The sequence below is a fragment of the Erinaceus europaeus genome, chromosome 9, assembly GCF_950295315.1.
Source record: "Erinaceus europaeus chromosome 9, mEriEur2.1, whole genome shotgun sequence".
Classification (NCBI taxonomy): Eukaryota; Metazoa; Chordata; class Mammalia; order Eulipotyphla; family Erinaceidae; genus Erinaceus; species Erinaceus europaeus.
In genome coordinates this window covers 19,621,946-19,644,598 of record NC_080170.1, presented here as the reverse complement: position 1 = coordinate 19,644,598, position 22,653 = coordinate 19,621,946, and the positions used below count along the sequence as shown (strand labels likewise).

At 42.0% G+C, this 22,653-nt stretch overlaps 1 protein-coding gene across 1 annotated transcript; it reads right to left on the bottom strand.

The window, feature by feature from the left end:
* Nucleotides 1–1,322: 1,322 nt before the first annotated feature.
* Nucleotides 1,323–21,302, bottom strand: LOC103119631 (butyrophilin subfamily 1 member A1-like). Its single transcript, XM_007529944.1, has 6 exons — nucleotides 21,056–21,302; nucleotides 16,978–17,132; nucleotides 16,399–16,419; nucleotides 4,193–4,197; nucleotides 3,039–3,103; nucleotides 1,323–1,852 (listed from the first exon to the last, which is right to left on the bottom strand). The coding sequence occupies exons 1-6, from the start codon at nucleotides 21,300–21,302 to the stop codon at nucleotides 1,323–1,325; spliced, it is 1,023 nt and encodes a 340-aa protein (XP_007530006.1).
* Between the last annotated feature and the right edge of the window lie 1,351 nt (nucleotides 21,303–22,653).

Here is a 22,653-nt window from a genome sequence, read left to right as displayed (position 1 = left end):
AACATGTAAAAATTATTAAATGCAGAAATACAAAATAAGATGAAAGGTATCTTCTGCTTTTTCATAAAAATCCCATCCCAAATCAATGATTTTTTTATTTGAAAAATTAACATTTTCCCCACTTTTTTTCACTTCAACAACTTCATATGTAATTGAAACATAACAAGGTATTTTTTATTCATTTATGTATGAGGGAGAAAGAGAAGGAGGGAGAAATAGGAAGAGGGAGAACTCTGGCATATGGGTATTGAAATCAAGGCCTCATGCTTTAGAGTTCAAAGCTTTGCCCACTGTGGCAAATTTTAGTTGTATTTCTAAGTACATTTTTTCAGTTCAATATCACATTTAAGAAAACTATTCATTTATGAGTAATATATAGTGGCATATAACACATATGGTAATATATAAATACATAAATATATATATATAATTTCCATGTTTAATACATTCATTTTTCTTGTTAAGTTATATTCTATTGTAAGATTGTGTTGAAGCTCAGAGCCATCTGACTGAGACAGGAGACTCACAGGCCCTGAGAATAAGACCAGGTACAGTGAGAGAGGCTGAGTGAAAGTGTGGGTCCTTCAAAGTATCAGTTTGGTTAATGAATGGATTCAACTTTACCCAGTTGACAAGTATAATGTCAGAACACAAGGAGCTGTTTTTAACACAGAGTGGCACAGACATAAACAGCCTGTGCTCTCAGCCCTTAAAGATTCCACAGCTTTTTGTGAGCCAAAAACATACAGAGTCCATTTGGCAAGATGCCTGCTGAGTAAAGTAAAACTGTGTCTTTTTAAAAAAATAATTAAATATATATTTATGTGTGCGTGTGTTTATTTTTTTGGATGGAGATTAGGTGGGTGGAGAACAGGGGCTTGAACCCAGGTCCTTGGCAACTGTAGCCTGTGGACTTAACTTACTGTGCCTGTGTGTATGTGTGTGTGGGAGGGTGGGTAGAGAGGGTGGCAGAGTGTTGCTATTCCCCAGCTCTTAAATGACATTTTGAGGAAAGTAGCTAAGTTGTTTCAGAATGTTAACCTTATATGCCAGAAGGATTTTTATGGAGAAATTTTCATTTTTTTCTGAAGTTAAAGCAGTAAGGAAATTGCATTCTTGGAGTTGGGGTGTGGATGAGGGCAGCACAGAGGGGACAGTGGAAGGGGTCACTCTGAGTTTCCCCAAAGGCTGGAGGAGTCTGGGCCTGAGGCAGATCCTGGCTGCCCTGACTGCAGCCTCCTGGTGGGTGTCTGATGTTCTCATGGCCCCTGAGGACACCCTGTGGTGTCTCAGCTGTGTCCCCACAGAGATGACAAGATCTCTCACTGACACTTGGGAATAATGAGGGCCCCCATGTTTTCGGTACTAACAGGGCCAGGGTAGAAATAAGGCTTCAGAGGTTTGTTGAAAGTGTTTTTGAAAGTATAAAGAAAGCTACAATCTGGCACATTGTAGAAAGAGATCAGTCCTTTCTCATACTGCAGAAAAATACCCACTACCAAGAGGGGTTCTGGGACATTGAGAATGGAAGTGGGTGTGGAAAGTGCCTTGTACTCATCTTTCTCCAGGGAAAGTACCCAGAACCCATTTTCAGGACAAACAGAGATGTCTCCTTTCCGTGTAACTGAGTCCACACACAGTCCTATTTCCCACCTGTCTTTACAACCCACATCCACCTCCCAGTAATGGTCACCAGCCGAGAAGCTGTTCTCCCCCAGAACAGCCATGTGAGTGTCAAACCGCTGAGGATTGTCAGGAACATCTCGTTTTTCCACAGTAGCCCTCACATATTTTCTGTTCTCTGTTATTTCTAGATGAGGATGAGCAGTGTCCTCATCCAGTGTTATATCTTCTGCAGGAAGAAGAGTACATCAATTAATTGTAAGACTCAAGATAATTCCTACTTTAGGCTTCAGCGGCTTTAGATAAAGGTCTTACTTAGATGAGATCTAATATGGCCTCTGTAAGGTTGGCGTAAACAGGATTGAGAAAAAATTCAAAGGAGAGAGAGAGAGAGAGAGAGAGAGAGCTCATGCTCACTGGGTAAGGAGATGCCTTGTCAGACAGTTGGCCGAAGCATCAGCTCCAGTCCCACTGGGGAGGTGCTGTGTGACCAGGAAAAGCAGGAGCAGGGGGGCTTCACCTCTTAACATTTCTCCCTGAGTGTCTGAATAACAAACAAACAAACAAACAAACAAACAAAAAATGGTTTCCCAGAGCAGTGAAATTTTGTGTGTGACACCCTACCTCTGGAAGAAAAAAAAGAGAGGAAGGAAGGAAGGAAAGAAGGAAGGAAGGAAGGAAAACCTGAGTACTTTTCAAAAACTCAGAGAAATTACCACTCTATATCCCTACCCAAAGAATATTCCATCTCTATATTTAAACAAAGTTTTTGGCGAAATTACTAAACTAATTCATCTGTGGAAAGGACAAACCCAGAGGGTCCAGAGGAAACACTGATGAGGGGAGAATGACATGTCACAAGCTCCTGAAAGGCCTCAACAAGTGTCCTAGTCTTGTAACATTGATTTCCCTCTCTCTCTTTCTCTCTCTGTCTGCTTCTCTGACTCATGTGACATTAATGAAATGCCTTCTAGAAACATCAACAAGAAATTTAAATAGCAGAGCTAGCTCAGCAAGGCCAGGGGAGCCCCATCTACAGACACAGAGGTTGAAGAGCCCCAGGTGCTCCAGGAGAGGACAGTGTCCAGTGCAGCCAGAGGAGAGGAGGAGGGGAAGGGGCGGGACCAGGGAAGCCCAGGGGAAGAGGGCGGGGTCACTGAGCCCCTGAGACCACTGGGGCTTTTGCCCTTCTCTGGGTAGATGGAGAATGGATAGATGAAGGGGGTGGGGGTGGGGTGAGGGGATATGTGTGTGGAAATGGGGAAGGACTATTTTTTAAACACTCTTTTATTTATTTATTTATTTATTTATTTATTTATTTATTTATTTATTTATTTATTTTATATATAGGACAGAGAGAAATCGAGAGATGAGATAGGGAGAGAAACAGAGAGAGTCCTGTAATAATATTTTACCAGTTGTGAAGCTTCCTCCACTAAAGCTGTGGAGGACTATTAACAATTTCTCAATAGAGTTTTGACTGCAAAGAAAGTGAAATAAGGTAGCGAACACAATCAGATCAAGTGTTTGCTGCTATTTGAATCTATCTTCTCCCCGATGGAGACTTTACAGCCTACGTGCAGGCTGAAGGTTACACAGAGGGCTGTGAAAGAATTGAGTGCGAGTGAGAGAAAATGAAAAATAAATCTCATATCTAATCGTTCTTTTATGCTTGGGGAATACTGGTGTTTGTGAATGTGTAATTATTTTTATAGAATCATGTTATAGGTGTGAATTTAAAAAACAACAGGGGGAGACTTTTATAAACTTTGATCCATTGTTGTGGAGTCAAGGACTTTAAAGGGAGTGGAGGGATCTAGGGTGGGACCTTGAGTCTCAAGGTGCAGGTAGAATAGCCTGGTGGATGGGGAGGTGTGCTCCCAGCTTGGGGGATGTGACACTGTACCTTTATGGCAAGGACAGTTTCTTCCTTCCTTCCTTTCTTTCTTTCGTTCCTCCTTTCACTTTTATTGCCACAGGGTTATTGTTGGAAATCAGTGTCTCCACTATTAATTCAATACTGTCAACAACTTTTTTTTTTTTTTTTGATACAGAAAGGAATTGAGAGGGAAGAATGAGGTAGAGAGGAAGAGGAAAGTGACACCCGCAGCACTACTTCTCCTGGCAGTAGGGGACTAGAAACTTCAACCAGGGTCACTGCATGTAGAAAAGTGTGCATTCACCCAGATGATCCACACAGTGTGCCTTCTAAACCTACATTCCCTAATAAGGGTCTTTAAAAAGGATGCAGTGATGGCTTGTTTCTCACTGGCCTACAATTACATTTAAGCCAAGTGACTCAATTTTATTACTGATTTTCAAGGCTTTCACATTCATTTAAAGGAGTTTTATTCTGAAGCAATTTTTTTATACTTAGTGCCTTAGTGCTTATTGAATTCAAGGTGCACATATTTCAACTAAAATAATTGTCAGAATTCAAAATACATATAGACTACTTGGGCCAAACCATTCTACAAAAGACTTGAAGAAAGATTAACTTGTAATCACAGGTCACACTTCATACACCTTATAAAAACTGAAATTTACCTGCATGTCTCTGGAGATTTACCAGACCTACAGACAGAAAGGAATATTCACAGTTAGCTGACTAATTAGCTGTGTGAGTAATGACATGTGGGCATTGAAGTGGAGAATTCAGACTTCACTTACCTTCCTCTCCCAGGGCTTTTCTTCGGCTGAAACCAATGAGAGAGAGAGAGAAAGAGAGAGAGAGAGAGAGAGAGAGAGAGATATCAGTGTTCTGAGGGGACACTGGCTGTGATTCCAATTTAGTAACATGAGGAGGAGAGACAAGACTTACCAAGTTGCTCAGTGAGTGTTGCTAAATAAAACAGAACAGAAGAATAAAGAAAAAGAGGTAAAATATTGATATTTTTAATGTAAGAAATTAGATATCAGATTTTGATTCTTCATAAACTCTAGATTATCAATGAATATCTGTGCCAAACTCTGTCATGTGAGTCTCACAGGCTGACAGGACCACGTGGCCCAGGCACTGAGCTGGGGCAGCAGCAGCCTGTGCAGACACACTGCAGGGTTGTCAGGGACAGGCTGCTGCTTCCTGTTCTCACAGCAGCTCTCTGCCTGCTTTTCAGCAACTGCTGTCCTGCTTCAGTCTCCACCCACAACATGCCTGAGTTCAGTCTCTGTCATCTCACCAGGGAAATGTCTGTGCAAAGTCTAGTTTGACCTGAGAAGTTTTCTTCTCTCTGGGGACAGTGTGAGCAGCATGAGCCACTGTGTCACCTCAGGAGCATTACAAGCAGCCTGTCAGTGTGGCTCCTTGCTGGGAGCCCTGTGCTCCTGAGCACAGACATAGGGCAGCACCCGCACTCCTGCAGCTGCTTCTGGCAAAGATGTTTCCATTGTTTTAATCATAAAAACTGTTTTTTTTTTACTACAAAATGCATGTTACCATGTGCTAGGACCCAGGTTTGAGACCTCATTCATTACTTGTGAACTTTCACAAGTAATGAACCATATCTGCTTATGTCTTTTTTTCTCTCTTTCTCCATTCCTATTTACACCTTCCAATTTGTCTGTGGCCCACCTGATAAAATAGAGTTAAAAGAATTAAAAAGAACAAATGAACACTGAAAAAGGTTTGGACTCATAGTGCCAGCACTGAGATCCAGTTATATCCCTGGTGGCAAAATAAAATAAAATAAAATAAACAACCAGAGAGAGAGAGAGAAAGAAAGAGAGAGAGGTCAGTGTTATGAGGGGACACTGGCTGAGATTCCAATTTTGTATCATGAGAGAGAAAGACAAGACTTACCAAGTTGCCCAGTGACTATAGCTAAAAGAGAAAAGAAGAAAAGGAAAAGAAGTAAAATATTTATATTTTTACTATAAGAAATTGGTTATCAGATTTTGCTTCTTCATAAACTCTAGTTCATCAGGGAAATTTCTTTTCAGACTCTGTCATGTGAGACTCATAGGCTGACAGGACCACATGGCCCAGACACTGAGCTGGGGCAGCAGCAGCCTGTGCAGACACACTGCAGGGCTGTCAGGGACAGGCTGCTGCTTCCTGTTCTCACAGCAGCTCTCTGCCTGCTTTTCAGCAACTGCTGTCCTGCTTCAGTCTCCACCACAACATGCCTGAGTTCAGTCTCTGTCATCTCACCAGGGAAATGTCTGTGCAAAGTCTAGTTTGTCCTGAGAGGTTTTCTTCTGCTCTGGGGACAGTGTGAGCAGCATGAGCCAGTGTGTCACTCCAGGGGCCTCACAAGCAGCCTGTCAGTGTGGCTCCGTGCTGGGAGCCCTGTGCTCCTGAGCACAGACATAGGGCAGCACCCGCACTCCTGCAGCTGCTTCTGGCAAAGATGATTACATTGATTTAATCATAAAAACTGTTTGTTTGCTACAAAATACATGTTACCATGTGCCAGGACCCAGGTTTGGGACGTCATTCCCACTCATAGGTGGGGAATCTTCACAAGTAATGAACTATGTCTACAAGTGTCTATTTCTCTCTCTCTCCATTCCTATCTCCCCCTCACAGTTTGCCTGCGTCCCACCTGATAAAATAGAGATAAAAAATTAAAAAGAACAAATGAACACTGAAAGATTTGAATTCACAGTGCCAGCACAAATGTCCAGCTATATCCCTGGTGGCCACAAAATAAATAAAATAATAAAGAACATCTGTTGGGTTAGTGGACAGCTGATTAGGAGAGCACACACTTTTCTTGTGTAAGAACCTGGACCAGCTCAGTGAAACAGGAGAGCTCCACACACAGCACCCAGAGGAGGCTGCAAAGGGTCAAGCAGTCTTCTGATTTTATTTCTTTAAGTCTCTTTCTTTCTCTTTCTGTCATGTTCTCCCTCTGTCTCATTCTAACTGAAAGTGAAGGAACAGGAAATCTATTCATAGTAGCTGAATCCTGTAGCTACTTCACTACCAGAAGAAAAAGAAAGAAAGAAAGAAAGAAAGAAAGAAAAAGAATAAAGAAAATTGATGATTTTTAAAATGTGGAAATTGTCTTTTTCAATGTGTGAAGCCAGGATGTGAGGCCAATTTGGCTGCGACATATGTCACTCCATTGATCACCAGGGTTGATTCGGCTAATCTGGCTGCCTAGGAGGGTGTCGCTTCCTCCCTCACTGCTCCATGTGCGTCCCTCCTGAAGCTGCACGCTAGGTCGATGAGGACGGTCTTCCCTGAATTAAATGTGTGAATCCACCTTCTAAGCCATTTTTTTTTTATTCAGTTAGAAGGACACACAGAGAAAGAAAGAGTGAGGTAGACATAATGGGGAACCTGAAGATTCCTACAGGCGCTTCCGCCAAGCCATCTTCAAAGCAGCTTCCCAAGCCATTCCTCTTGGGAGACGTGCTAACTATACGCCTTGTCTTGATGCTGAATGTGAGCAATTACTAAAGCAGTATGATGAGTCGGGCGACCCAGATGTGGCTGACCATCTCATTGCCTCCCTGGATGCAGCACGCCAAGCCCGCTGGCAACAACTCACGGAAAGTCTGAACTTCACCCACTCAAGTAGGAAGGCCTGGAAGCTTCTTCACAGACTGGGTGCTGGTAGCCAACCCCCTCCCGTCTCCCATCCTCCCGTATCTCCAAACTCAGTGGCCAGTCACCTAACTCAAGTTGGACGTGCTAAGATCGACCCAGTCTGGAAAAGAGAAATTTCCCATGAGTGGTCATCCCACTTCCGATTATCTTGTCCATCTCCAAAAATCTCTCCCTTTACACTGTCTGAACTGGAAAACGCTTTGAAGAGGGTTAAACCGGGAACAGCTGCTGGCTATGATAACATCACCCCAGAACTCATTCTTAACCTGGGTCCCACAGCAAAGAAGTGGCTCCCTTCATTCCTGTCCCACATCTTGGAATCTGAGTCTAAAAAAGTTAGGCGTCATGCAAAGATTATAGCTGTTTTGAAACCAAAGAAAGACCCAACACTGGCCGCCAGCTATAGACCAATGTCTCTCCTCTCCGTGTGTTACAAACTCCTTGAGAGGCTGCTTCTGTCATGTATTTCTCATCTTACAGAGAAATTCCTATCACCCGCCCAGGCTGGTTTCCGCCCAGGAAGATCTACCTGCGAACAAGCCCTGGCCCTCTCAACTTACATTGAAAATGGATTCCAGAAGAATTTAAAGACGGGTGCTGTCTTTGTTGATCTCACAGCAGCCTATGACACGGTCTGGCACCGTGGTCTCCTAGTCAAGATCTCAAGATGCCTGCCTCCATGGGTGGCCAACACTATATCGTTTCTTCTCCAAAACAGAAGATTCCGGGTACATCTGGGTGACAAGTCTAGCAGATGGAGACTTGTCTCAAGTGGCCTCCCCCAGGGCTCTGTTCTGGCTCCTATGCTATTTAATATTTACATCAATGAGCTCCCAGAAACTTCTTCAAGGAAGTTCATCTACGCCGATGACATCTGCTGTGCAACTCAGGCATCCAAGTTCGACATCCTCGAGGAAACACTCACGAAAGACATGTCTCTGATATCTGATTACTGTAAAAAATGGTGACTAATCCCTAGCACTGCAAAAACGGTATCATCTGTTTTCCATCTACACCATGCCTCAGCCTCGCGTGAGCTTAATGTGCAGCGTGGCGATACGAGAATCCGGCATGAAGCCCAGCCAGTCTATCTTGGCGTTACTCTCGATCGCACTCTGTCATTTCACGAACATCTCATAAAAACTGCAGCAAAGGTGGGTGCGAGGAATCACATCATTCATTGCAAGACTGGCCAGCTCCTCATGAGGCGTGAGCGCTTCCACACTACGATCATCATCTCTGGCATTATGCTATTCCACTGCAGAATACTGTGCCCCAGTATGGTTCCGAAGCCCCCAATGTCCACTTGGTCGATTCCAAACTATATTCCTCCATGAGGATAATTTCTGGAACCACCCGTTCCACCCCGGTTCCATGGCTGCCAGTTCTTAGCAACATCGCCCCGCCAGATATTCGTCGGGATGCGGCATCATCTAAGTTCATTTCCCACGTCTACGCTCGCCCGGACCTGCCAATATATGCGGATATCTATGCCCACCCTGTCCAACGCTTGACGTCTCGTCACCCAATCTGGTCCCCTATGCCTACACTGAACTTCTCTGTTCCCGTCTCTTGGAAACAGAGCTGGCAGTCAGCTGAGGTCAAGAACAAACACCTCATCACAGACCCCTGCAACCCGGCTTTGATCTAGCACGTTATGATTGGGCTCTCCTCAATCGTTACCAAACAGGCCATGGCCGGTGCACTGCTATGTTACATCGCTGGGGAGACAAAGACGACCTGAACTGCCCCTGCAGCTACAGACAGACTATGACCCACATAGTCAACGACTGCCACCTCTCCAGATTAAAGGAGGTCTCGAAACTTTACATTAGGCTCAACATGATGCTGTTGACTGGCTATGGAAGAAGGGCAAACGCTAGAAGAAGAAGAATGGGGAAACCCAGAACAGAGATGCTTCCTCACTTGCCACAGCCCCTCCCTATGCTACCAGGGCTCACAGCTGAGTCCCTCACCAGTGCGAGAAACCAACTGGAGAGCTGTTGCTCTGGTCCTCAATATCTTTTTATGTGAATTGTTAATATATTTAGTACATTAAGCCTACTATTCAATGATAGGGCAACTCTATAAAGTAGAAATAGATATGACTTACCATTTCTTCCATTAAATGACCTAAAGAGAGAAAGAAAATAAGAAACAATAAAAAATAATAAAGATAAATCTAAAATAAAAAAATATAGATGGAAAAATCTTTGATATACATATACTGTCTATGGATGACATAATTAGAATGCTGATCCTGCAGAAATATTCAGAACCTTGAGACAGCCAGTGTGGAGGTCAGAAGACAGCTCATCAGGCAGAGCCTGTGCCTTCCTGTGGGAAATGCCCTGTTGACCAGTCCAGGACTTCCTAGGAGCAGCAAATGGGATCTGGGGAGCTGCATGGATAGAGGAGTGGTGCTGGGTTGGCTGTTCTCTTTTTGTCTTTCTTCCCTTTTTCTTCTCTCTGTACTCCCTCTCTCTCTCTTTAAAAAAAGTAAAGAACATTATTCAGCAATGGTGTTTGGAGTAGTCTTGAGCATGTAAGAGTCCCCACACAGCATGGAGAAGGCCAACAGCAGTGGCTGAAGTATGTATTTAGCATCTCATATATAAAGTACATTTCCACTCACTAGCACCCAATAACAGAGCACTGAAGAAAAGATAAAAGTCTCTATTTACATGCTGATTTCTGTCTCAACAAAAGCTAGGAAGTATGTAGGAATATCTAAATATTCTAAATAGTGCTAAAATTAACATAAGGGTCTATATGAAAACTTTCAATAATTTCATGGGAAATTTTTTTCCAACATACCATAGTGTTACTATTAAACCAAAAAAATGCCCAGATAATATATAATTCAAAATAGTCAATTTATACAACATTTCAGTTTTTAAAAAATATTTATATGCAAAATTCAAAGACTGATCTTCCACTATGTATTGAATAATGAAAGTACTTTAGTTGACCAAGTGCACTTTTCTCTGCTATTTGTGCCTTTAGAGTGACAATAAATACTACTCACGAATGTCTTCATTCAATACCACTGTAAAAAAAAAAGTAAATAATGAACACAAAGCTATTATTACAAAGGTTTATCTGACAGAATTTATAAAAATTAGTCTTGACTAGAATATTTGAAGTTACCACTTAATAAACTATGAACCAAGTATATGTCAATGAGGGATGTCACTGAAGAGAGACGAGGATTTCATTCTCACAGAATCAGCTGATGGCTTGTTAGAACCTCCCAATAAACTCAATGGAAAGTAATCACCTTAAGGGCAGAATCTACTCCTGCAGGTCCTTCTGCTGGTGTCTGGTGCTCTCTATAGGGTGTTCCAGAAATAATGTGGGCCAGGTGAAGGCTGAGATGTGCTGTCAACTCTATTGGGTATATCATGGAGTGCACCCTCCTGACAACAACTCTATAAATTAAGACACCTTCAATAATTGACACAGGAGTTGAAAAAAAATAGAGAGACAATGCATTCAATGTCATTTACAGTGTATGTTTTCCAAGTGGCTGGAGAAGGGCCAGTAAGATTTTATTTAGAATGCGTATGTGTGTGTGTGTGTGTGTATGTGTGTGTGTGTGTTTAAGGTGATTAAAGAATTAGGAGTAACTGACAATTATCATCAAATGCTGAATACACCAAGAATACATCCTGGGCACAGAAAGAGAGAAGCTTCCCCTGAAACACTTTATAGAGCATTTGAATTTAAGATAATACAGATCTAAGGAGATCCTCTGGAAACTGATGTGTTGCATAGTCAAGGATTCAAAATATGAGGGATCCTGGTTTGTTAGAAGGATCCTCCTGTCTTCAGTGACATAGACAGAACCCTACAAGTGTCTTTTACACAGGTTTATCTTCCCATTCTGAATAATGATAATAGATTTAAAGATCAGTGATGCTATGATCAAGAAATCAGTGGAGCCCGTGACTGGGAGCAGGTTATGTCCCACATTTCAATGCAGCAGCACCAGGTGCCTTTCCTGGTGTCCTGATGGCTCTTAGTTGGACATTCAGTTCTGTGATTGTCCAGTTCCTCTTCTTTCAGAAATCAGAGTTCTGTTTACAAGCCAGAGAAGTTTTAGGGAAATGATCCAACAAAATTCAGAGAAACTATCAGAAGATAGGACAATTGAGGAAAACAGAAACAGAAGAAATGCCTAGTCCAGTTATATTGACATGCATTTATTTGTGCAGACATTTTCATTACTAAAGCTCTCTGTTAAATTGCCCATTTAATATTCTAGTACTTTTTTTCTTGACCATAGGAGGGGTCGGAGTGACTCTGAATGTTTTTTTTTTTTTTCTGTCATCCTTAATTATATGGATCTTCATTGTCCATGAAGCAGTGACATGAAATATATAATGAGTGGGTGCCTGGTTGTGGGGCCAAGGCCCATCAATCTCCCTTGAACTAGTGAAAGTTCTGCAGACTTTCCAAGGGCAATACAGGTTTTTAGGAAAAAAAACAAGGAATGAAAAGCACAAAATTCAATGAATGAGAGAGGTCAGCCCAGTACAGTGTGGGTTTTAAGCACATTGCCAAAGACAACAAAACGAAAAGAAACAGTGATTTTTTTTCTTTTAAATTTTTTATTATTAATTTTCCCTTTTATTGCCTTTTTAAATTTTTGTCATACTGATTTTTTTTTTAACAGAGAACTACTTAGCTCTGATTCATGGCTCTGTGTGTGTGTGTGGGGGGGAGTTTCAACTTGGGTGTTTGGAGCCTGAGGCAGTCTCTTTACATAACCATTATGCTATCTACCCCTGTCCATGATCTTTTATTTTTAATGTGGGGAAGTATACATTCTAGCTCATTCTTATTCCATAGGACAGAAAGAAATTGAGAGAGGAGTGGTGATACAGAGAGCAGGAAAAAAAGGTACTTCCAGACCTGGTTCCATGCTCATAAAGAGGATCCCTTGCTGGTGGGGACTAGGGGGATGGTGCGGGCTCCAACCCATGCCCCTGCACTTGATGATATGTGAGCTTAACATGTGCGCCACCATGCAGCCTGCCAATGTTTCATTCAGATACAAGGACAGAGAGCAAGAAGATTGTGACAGATGAAGGTGGAAACCCCACAGAGCACAGAAGTTTCCTCACTTGCCACAGCATCACCCCTGTGCTGCCTGGGCTCAGACCTGAGGCCCTCACAGCAGTGCAGGAAGCTTACCTGGAGAGTTGTCCTCTGGTCCTGAATATAATTTTTATGCAAATTTCTAATATATTTGATGCATTAAATATACTATTCAATAAAATTGTGTATTTAAGTAGAAAGAGATATGACTCACCATTTTTGTTCACTAAAAGTCCCGTAAAAAACAAGAAAAATAATAAAGATAAATCTGCAATTATCAACATATTAGGAGGGAATTTTTCTTCTCTTTTATTTTCCTTTTTCTTTCTTTTTTTTTTCTGCCTCCAGGGTTATTGCTATGGCTCTGTACTTGCACTATGAATCCACTGCCCCTGGAAGCTATTTTTCCCTTTGTTGTGCTTGTTGCTTTTTGTTATTGTTATTATTATGCCATTGTTGGATAGGACAGAGAGAAATTGAGAGAGGAGGGGAATACAGAGAGGAGGTGAAAGACAGACACCTGCAGACCTGCTTCGCCACTTGTGAAGTGACTCCCCCTATATTTGGGGAACAGGGGGCTCGAACTGGGATCCTTGATTCAGTCCTTCAGCTTTGCACCATGTGTTCTTAACCAGCTGTACTACCGCCTGGCCCCCAGGAGGGAATTTTCGAAGTGATCTTGGAAAACTCATTCGTGCTTCACTAGATTAGTCTTACCCAAGGAGGTAACCCTGATCGAAGGAACATGAGGGGGTGGGCTTGAGACTAGAGGAAGTAGGATTTGTCTTTCAAGATTCACCTGGATCCTCTAAGAGATGCCAAGTAAACTCCATTAGCTGGAGTGTGATCACTTCAAAGACAGAATCAACCTACAGACCCTTCTGCTAATTGTCTGGAGCTCATGTGGGGATGATCCAAGAAGATACATTCCAGTTCTCCACAGGGACTTAGCACTGAGACTCAGGAGCAGGGTCAGTGAGACTGTAGTCAGGGATGGGAAGTCTAAAGACAATTTAGAGTCTCTGGAACCATCTAAGGAGCATTCACGGCCCAGACACAGAGATCCAGGACATTGTTAAAATAGACGCTTTTGTTGAGCTCTTTATTGAGAGATGAGTCTAATGTAAAATCAATGCCAATTAATACCCTGGGGATTGACATGTAGCATCTGACAAGGTTATGAGGGGAAGCCTGGTGGTGGGACACAGAAAACACTCAGATTTTCCCTGAACTGGTGAGGGTTCACCAGGCTCCCAAGGATTCACAAAAGTAAATCAGGAAATAGTAAAAGAGATTCTGAGACTTGAGATAAATATGTGCAAAGACACAGTGGGAAACTACTAGAAAACCACTTCTCAATAAACACTGTTGAGTATTAAGGACCAAATATATGGACAGTTATTGAAGTACATATATTTCATAGTGGAAAAAGTGTACACATAATGCAGGTAAAGCAAATGCTAGAAAAACTAAATTTGTTTGCTGATTTCTATCTCAAAGAAATATTTAGGAAGTGTGTAGGAATATCCAAATATTCTAAATTGATTTAAAAAATCAAAACACAAGTTTATATGACAATTTTCACTAATTTTACAAGGAATTTTTTCAACACACCAGTGACACAAACAAAAATTATCAACCAGTATATCACTCAAAATACTGCAATTTGTATCATTTCAGTTTTGTATTAAATATTTACATGTGCAAATCAAGACTAACCTTTCACTGTGAACAGTTAGTATACTTTAGTTATCAAGTGCTAATTTTGCTTCCAAATAAGAATAAATACTGCGGGAGTTGGGTGGTAGCGCAGCGGGTTAAGCGCACGTGGCGCAAAGCGCAAGGATCCCAGTTCGAGCTCCCAGCTCCCCACCTGCAGGTGAGTGGCTTCACAGGTGGTGAAGCAGGGCTGCAGGTGTCTATCTTTCTCTCCTCCTCTCTGTCTTCCACTCCTCTTTCCATTTCTCTCTGTCCTATCCAACAACAGCATCAATAATAACTACAACAATAAAATAAAAAGAACAACAAAAGGGAATAAATAAATAAATATAAAAAAGAAAAAAAGAATAAATACAGCTCATGATTCTCTTTATTCAAATTACCAATTAAAAACAGCTAAACAGGTAAGAGTCCTGGAGTACCTGGTTAAGCAGAAAGTTACAAGGCACAAGGATCTGGTTTCAAGCCCCTGGTCACCCATCTGCAGGGGGAAAACTCCACAAGTGGTGAATCAGTGCTGTGGGTGTCTACCTATATCTCTCCCCCTTTATCTCCCCCTTCCTCTCAATTTCTGGCTGTCTCTCAAATAAATAAAGATAACTTATAAAAACAAAGAGATAAGTAATGAACACTAAACCATTCTCCTCAACATATCTGAGAGATGTTACTAAGAAGTACTAGGTAAAAATCTCTCAAGCTATCACTTGATAAAATAGAAGGAATCAAATAGGTTACAATGAAAGATAGTGAGAGGTAAAAAAGGAGCCAGGTGGTGGAGTCCCTGGTTAAGTACACAGTACAGTGCCCAACGACCTGGGTTCAAGTTCTTGGTCCACATCTGTAGGGAGAAAATTCACGAGTGGTAAAGCAAGGTTGCAGGTGTCTTTCTGTCTCTCTCCCTCTTTATCTTCCTGCCTTTCTCAGTTACTCTCTGTTTCTATTTAATAATAAAAACTAAACAGATTAAAATCATATTTAAAAAATGAGAGAGGGGAAAAAGCGCTATAATTTGTTCTCATTGATTCAACTGGATTGTTTCTCAGAGCCTTCAAATGACTTCATTAGGGGAGAGTCATCATTTCAAGGACAAAACCTCCTCCTATAATTCTGGGACTCATTGTCTGGAAATCACAATAGAAAGTTCCAGAAATAATGTGCATAAGAAAAGGACTAAAAAAATAAGATAACTGTAAACCTGTATCCTTGAAGAAAACTGATACAAAAATTGTCAAATCCAATCCAATAATATAACAAGAGAATAATTCAATAAGACCAAGTGGGCTTCATCCCTGGGAAACAGGGGTGGTTCAGCACTCACCATACTAATGTAATCCACAAGTCAATCAATGTAATCCATCAGATTAACAAAAACAATGATAAAATATAACACATTCATTATTAGAGTCAGCATAGCAGCCAAGCTTCCCCCCTGGCTTTAGTACCCCTGTGGTTGCTCTGGTGTTCAAACCTGGGCTGGGAACATGGCAAAGCAGATGCCTACTCAGGTAAGCTATCTCAACAACCCCAGGAAGACCACACCACACAGCCTTCCTCAACCTGGGTACCTGGTTTTTCAGCTTCAGCAACATGTGGAAATATCTATAAATGCCTGTGCACAGGCCCAACTGTGAACAACTGGGCCAGTAAAAAGTTGGGCAGTTGTAAGCTTGTTACTACAAGCTCTCCAGGTGCTTCTGATTATGCTCCCATTTAAGAATAAAGATCACTTGTAAAGTCTTTTATCACTTATAAAGTCTTTATAACTTTTTTTTTGCCTCCAGCATTATTGTGCCTGTATTGCGAATCCACTGCTCTTGGGGGCCTATTTATTTTTCCCCATTTTATCTGACATAACAGAGAGAAATGGAGAGGGGAGGAGAAAATAAAGAAGGGAGAGAAAGATAGACACCTGCTGACCTGTTTCACCATTTGAGAAAAGACTCCCCTGCAGGTAGAGACCCGGGGACTCAAACCAGGAACCTTTCACAGGTCCTTATGCTTCATATAATGTGTTTTCAACCTGCTGTGCTACAGCCTGGCCCCTGGTTTTTAACTTCTTCACTGTGCAGAATACTATAGAGTGTCTGCCCAGACTTCTGACACTGACTGAACACAGATATTCCTTGGGGCATTTCTAGAACTGTGCACATGTGCAAGGAATGGGAAGCTACTAGCTCCCATTCAATTCCCATTGTATTTCTATAAAACAAAGATGCATAGTTCTGTGAGAACATACAAAGTCCGTGCAGTCTTTTCTACTGGATCCATGTGTGTGAAGCATGGCTGAAATGTAGGTCCTTATCCTTGAATTTTAAAAGTGACATTTTCCATTAGTTCCCAATAAATAAATTAAAAAAACCTATAAAAATGAGATTCTAAGATCTAACGCAACTCACCATATTCTGTTGGGAGTGAACCTGAAATAAAGAAAAAAAATTAATTATTAGGACTTCAGGCTCTGATTGACTTGCTGTTCATCTTGCCAGAGTTGCTCTATTGAGGCTGTGAGACAGACACACTATTCCAGACACCCCTTTCTGATGTGAGGTGGGTTCTGAAATGAACCTTTCAATTTTTTAATTATATTTAATTATTTATTGTATAGACACAGTCAGATATCAAGAAGGAAGGGGAGATAGAGATGGAATTACACAGAGAGACACCTGCAGCCCAGCCAGCTTCAACACTTGCAAAGCTTTCCCCCTACAACTGGGGACCAGGGACGTTAACCCAGGTCTTTGAGCATAGTAACATGTGCACTCAACCAGGGGCACCACCAACAGGCTCCTAGAAATAACACTTCTTTCTTATATACATCCCATTGTAGAGACAACCCAGCAAAGCAGGGATGTTATGGAGAAGAAGGTAAACTTAAAGTTAGACTTCAAAACAATAGTCTGGAGTGAAATATTTCAGCATTCAGTGCACCCATCAAAGATGAGCTATGAAGCACATTTACAGTGAAAGTTACTAACCTTTATCATGAGGATAAGACTGATATTAATTTCGAACATACCTAGTTTTTTTCTAGTTTGTACAAAGAGAACACCAAAGGCTGTGGCAACAGCCAGGAGACACAGGGGCACAGCAAATCCCACAATCCAGGGCCAGAGCCTGGGGAACACGGAATCTGAAACACAGGAATTATCATCCTTGAGACTGAGCTTGACATCAGTGTCCTGGCTTCCCTGAACAAACCCCAAGGGTTTTCTCCTGGGAGAAATGTGAGCAGGACAGAGATTCTAAGCCTCAGACTCCCTCCTTACAATTCAAAGAAACACAGGATTCCTGGAGAGGCTAGTGCTCCCCTATACTTATAAAGGGAAAGAGATAAAGACAATTTACAATGAATTAGTTTCAACATATCCAAAACTTAATAATAATGCATCAGATACCAATGTGTTCTCCATGAAGAGTGTCAAACCTTGATAAATGGACACTGGTAACTATACTCTCCTCCCTCCTTTTTCAACTTCATCCATCAGACTTTGTTAATGTCCTTTCTACTCAGTTACCTTCCACACACCAGTATGTGGGCCTGACAAGCAAGCAATAGGCAGGACAGACTATTGTGAGGTTCTGGGAGATGCAGGACAGTTAGCAAAATGTGCTACAAAATCTAGGTCAGGAAGGTCAGTAGTTGCTGGAGGGCACAGAGGTGGTTGGTCAAAATAACGAGAGTGAGTTAATTTGACCAAATTGTTCAAATAGACTATTTCCCCTGTCAGCAGGAGTAAAAGAAGTTTAGAAATAACTTAAACAGAATACTGAAAATACTTAACCATCCTATGAAACCTTGTACAGCCATGTAAGCATTACAATAAAATCAGGTATTGACAGGTTTTGTCAATCTCAGGAAAATGTAAAACAGACATAAGATCAATTTTCCACAAGCTCTCCAATAACAACTACGGTGGGTGGAGTAGAGCATCCTCCAGGCCCCTCAGCCTCAGATGTTGGATGCTGTCCCCTCCTTGCTCAGCAGAGATCTCTCAGGATTCTCACACTGGAGGGCACTGACCTGCCACAGAAATGTGTGCTTCCTTCTCCTCTCTGAGGACTGGTTCCTTATGGCACAGGACAAATCTCTTGACCTGGTGTCTACAGTGACAGATGGTTGCACATGAAACAGGCCATTGTCTGCTGCTGTCTTGGTCTCAGAGGCTGGTGTCAAACGCCAACCTTGCAGGTCCCTCCATTGCACGTCAGGCTCTGGGTACCAGCCCCTGGATGTGCAGGTCAATTTCACCTCCCCAGTGCCTCCAGGCTCAATGTGAATCTGAGGAGCTGTGCCTGAAGCTGGGAAAATTGAGGGGGGGGGTGAAAATGCAGCAATCATAGGTTTATTGTCATTTATTTTTGATACTCAACTTATGTTTCCTAATTAACCTCTATGGATCTAAATTCTCTTATTTATAAAAGTGAAAATATAAAAACACTGACCACAGTGGTTGGGAACCCAGACTTTTGGTGGTGGGTATGGTGTGGAACTACATATATACTGCCATCTTACATTCTTTTAACTATCAATACAAATAAAAAAATGACAAAACAGAAACAAAGAAACATACATAAAAACACTGACCACTATGTATGGGAACACAGAACTTTGATGTTGATTTAAACCCCTACTGTCTTTAATCTTGTAGATAACTATTAAATCATGTATTAAAAATAAGAGGAAATCAGAAAAATGTTTCTGGCTCAAAAGATTATTACTCATTTATCTGATGACTATTATTGTTCATTCTTTCAGATGCTGTACAACAACAGAAAGAGAAGAAGTGCACCAAACCATTCTCCAAAACCATGGGAGCTGGGCTCAACGCAGGGTCAGCACGTGGAGAAGCAGATACACTGTGAGGTGAGTTACCCCACTACCCTAACTGGAGATTCTTAATATGGGTAACACAACACTGTGAAAATCCATGTGCAGTCTGGGGAGCTAAGGGAGAAGAGTAGTCACTGGTTTCTGAGACAAGTTATTTGTTGTTCCATAAATACCTATTTCCCCTTTGTTTGACGCATTCCAGTGTGGCCTCCCTGGCAGGCTGAGCATGTTCTCACCATCACGTGGCTCAGATGCACAGCCACAGGCAGCTAGGGGTCCCTGACATATTGGTCTGGTCAGTGGAGAAACTGACTTTCAACTGTCACTAACATCAATTCGATAGAGGTGGAGCCTGAGGCTAGTCATCACCTTGCTGGCTGGTGCAGTTTCTAAGGAGACAGTGTTAACAGTGGGCCTGCCTGTCAGGTAAAGACTTTGTGCTCCAACCTGTTCTGCACTGTGGAAGTGTTGTTGGAAGTGATGGGAAATGGTGAGAATATGTGTGTCTCCTAGAGTATTTCCTAAAAAAAAGAGGGACGTCATTCCTTCCTCTTTCTCTTTTGTTAAGGGCTGGAGCTCTGGGTCAGTGAGTCATCTATGAAAATGAATTAAGGGGACAGGTGGTGATGCACCTGGTTGATCACACACACCACAGTGAGAGAGAACCCAGATTCAAGTCTCTAATGTCAAGTTCCTCCATTCACCACTCACAGAGGAGAAGTTTCATATACTGTCATTGGTGTTGAATGAATGTCTAAACCCGAAAGATGGCAAAGTGACTAGTGAGGGCTCCTCTAACCTATCACATCTATCCATCCTTTTATCACGCAAGTGCTCTCAAGGGGAACATTCCAGACTGTCACTGAGTAGGAGTTTGGGGTGTTTACTTGCCATAATGGTCAGGGACTCCTGCTGGATTCTTGCCATCTTTGTGAGGTCAATACTATTAAACTCTCTTGGAAAGAATGTGGTGATTTCTCTTAAGCTCTATTTTATGAAGGGTGACTTATATTGTCCAGATTTCAGAACAATTTTTATCATGTTTTTAGAGAAAAGACTGATTCAAGCCCAGTGTCTGTTTGGAACTAGAACTTGAGAGGTCCTCATCCAGGTGCACCTGACTGATCACACAAGGTACAGACTTAAAACCCCCAGTCCCCACCTACATGAAGTGGAATCAGTGCTTCAAGTGGCTCTTTTTCTCTCCTCTTCTTCTCTGTAATCCCTTCCTCCTTGAGTTCTCTCTATTTCTATCAAATAAATAAATATAAGCCACTAAAAAGGAAGAAATTAAAAACATGTAATTCAGGAGGTGACACAATGGTTAAATGGTTCAATTTCCAAGTATAAAGTTCTAAGTTCAAGTCCTACCAGGACATGTGCCAGAGTGAAAGAGAGAGGAAGAGACAGAAAAGGGGGGAGAGGGAGAGGGAGGGAGGAAGACAGGGTGAGAAAGAGAAAGAAGAAGAATAAAAAAAAGAAAAAATAGAAGAAGAAGAAGAAGAAGAAGAAGATGAAGAAGGAGAGAGAAGAAAGAAGGAGAAGAAAAATAAAAAGAAGAAGGGGAAGGGGAAGGGAGAAGGAGAAGGAGGAGAAGGAGAAGGAGGAGAAGGAGAAGGAGGAGAAGGAGAAGGAGGAGAAGGAGAAGGAGGAGAAGGAGAAGGAGGAGAAGAAGTAGAAGGAGAGGGGAAACGAAAAGAAGATATTAAAACTTTTCTACTCTTTACTGATTTCTGGGCAACCTCAGATTTTATACAGGGATCAGAGTAGATATGGTGGCAGAACAAAGCCAGAGTAAACAAGACCACACCTGACTGGGCAATCAGGTGTCACCTGTGGGCAGGAGGAAGGTGCAGGCACCTGGCCTCACAATGCAGAGATCAGATTCTTCCTGCCTCTGTCTAGATCCTTCTGGGATTGGAAAGTAGACCAGGATGTATTTCTGTTCCTGTTCAGAGCAGAACATACTAGAAACTCTCTTGTCTCTTTCCTTTAGGCATCTTTGTTGACAAATAAAGAGATGCACAGATCTCTCCTGCAGCCTGAAGAGTCAGGATAGACAGTTTGGAGAAACATTCTTTAACATTCTGGCCTCTGATGATTATTTCTTTACTGTCCAGTCACCAGATTAGATTCCAACACTGTAGGTTACTAACTAGGTGTCAAAATATCATTTTAAAAATTCTAGAAGTTATTTGAGAGTTTTCATTGCAGAGACTAACCTGTGACCAACACCTTGAATTGTGCTTCATTTTCAAATGTGGAGCTTGCAAAGTTACACATGTACTCTCCGTCATCTGAAGGAAGGATAGGACGGATCCTCATGGCCACCTGCCCTGTGGTGATGTTCTGGTTCAGGAACTCTATCCTCCCTTGGTACTCTGGGCTCTGATCCTTCCGATGATCCAGGTAAGAAGCATAACGATGCACCAGAGCTGGAGGGCTGACTCGGTACCAGGTCACATCCATGTCCTCAGCGTTTGTCTCTGGTCTGAGGTGACAGGGCAGCACAGCTTCTTTCCCGACTGGGGCAATGACAGGTGCTCCTGGGCCTAACACACTGAATTCACCTGGAGATAATGAAGGAAATATTGAAACTATTGCCAGGACTGTGTTCTGTGGGGCTTTTCAGAATGTGACTATTAAATTGAAAAATCAATATATTAGGCAACCTTTAAAGGACAGCTTATTTTCCCAGAGTACATGGCAAAGTGATTTCTTAAGCTTCTTTGTGTCCTGAGAGGGGACTCAGCTGTGGAGCACAGGACCTGAGTGCTTGAGGCCTTGGGGAAGAGTCTGACACTGCACAGGCTGAGCAGAGCTCTGGTCTCTCTCTCCCTCTCTCCTTCTCCCATTCACTCTAATGAAATAGGGAAATGCATTTTTAAAAATGCATTCCACTACTGCTGGTGTGTTCATGCATGTACATAGAAAAGCAAGATATTCAGTTAGAATTTTCCTCAGCTAATCACACTGTCCCATCACTTGGCAGTGTCTGAGCCATGAGGACTCTGCCGGTTCTCATCTGTGATTCTAGCCTCCCTCCCTCCTCCTAATCCAGGGTGCTTTAATGAGTCACCAGACAAGATTTCTGTAATATCTAGATAGTTCAGCACTTATTTATAATCACAGAATTGTTCTTTAGAATAGCAGTAATCAACCTTACTAATTATTATTACTACTGTTATGTTTGATTGTGGACCTCACTGGGGCTATGTGCCTGACTTAATCCACAGGTTGCAGAAGACCCTTTTGTGATTTTTAAGGGGGAATTAACTCATGTTTTCTATTATTATTATTCATACATACAACATAATGATTCCGTACTTGTATAGACAGCAAAATTATTACCATTCTAAATCTTCTTAACATTCATCATCACATCCAGCTATTATTTTTTTTTTCAAAGTATGAGCACTTTTGAGATTTACTGTCTTAGTAAACTTTATATATATTCCTGTAGAGGGAGAGAGGCAGTGAGGGAAATAAAGGCTGAGAGGAGAGAACACCTCATCAGTGCTCCTGAAACCTCTGCTTTGTAAGTACTCCCACATCTATAGGTGTCTCTCTGTTTCTCCCCCTCTCTGTCTTTCCCTCCTTTGTCCATTTCTCTCTGTCCTATCCAACAACGATGACATCAATAACAACAACAGTAAAAAGTAAAGGCAACAAAAGGGACTTAAGAAAAAAAGAATCCACTAGGAGAAAGATTCCTGCTCCTTGCACATGACAGCTTATCAGGGATAAAAGAATGCCCCCCACCCCACGCCATTGCCTCCCAATGCCTTAACTGAACTGACTGTGCCTCAGGAGGAGGCAC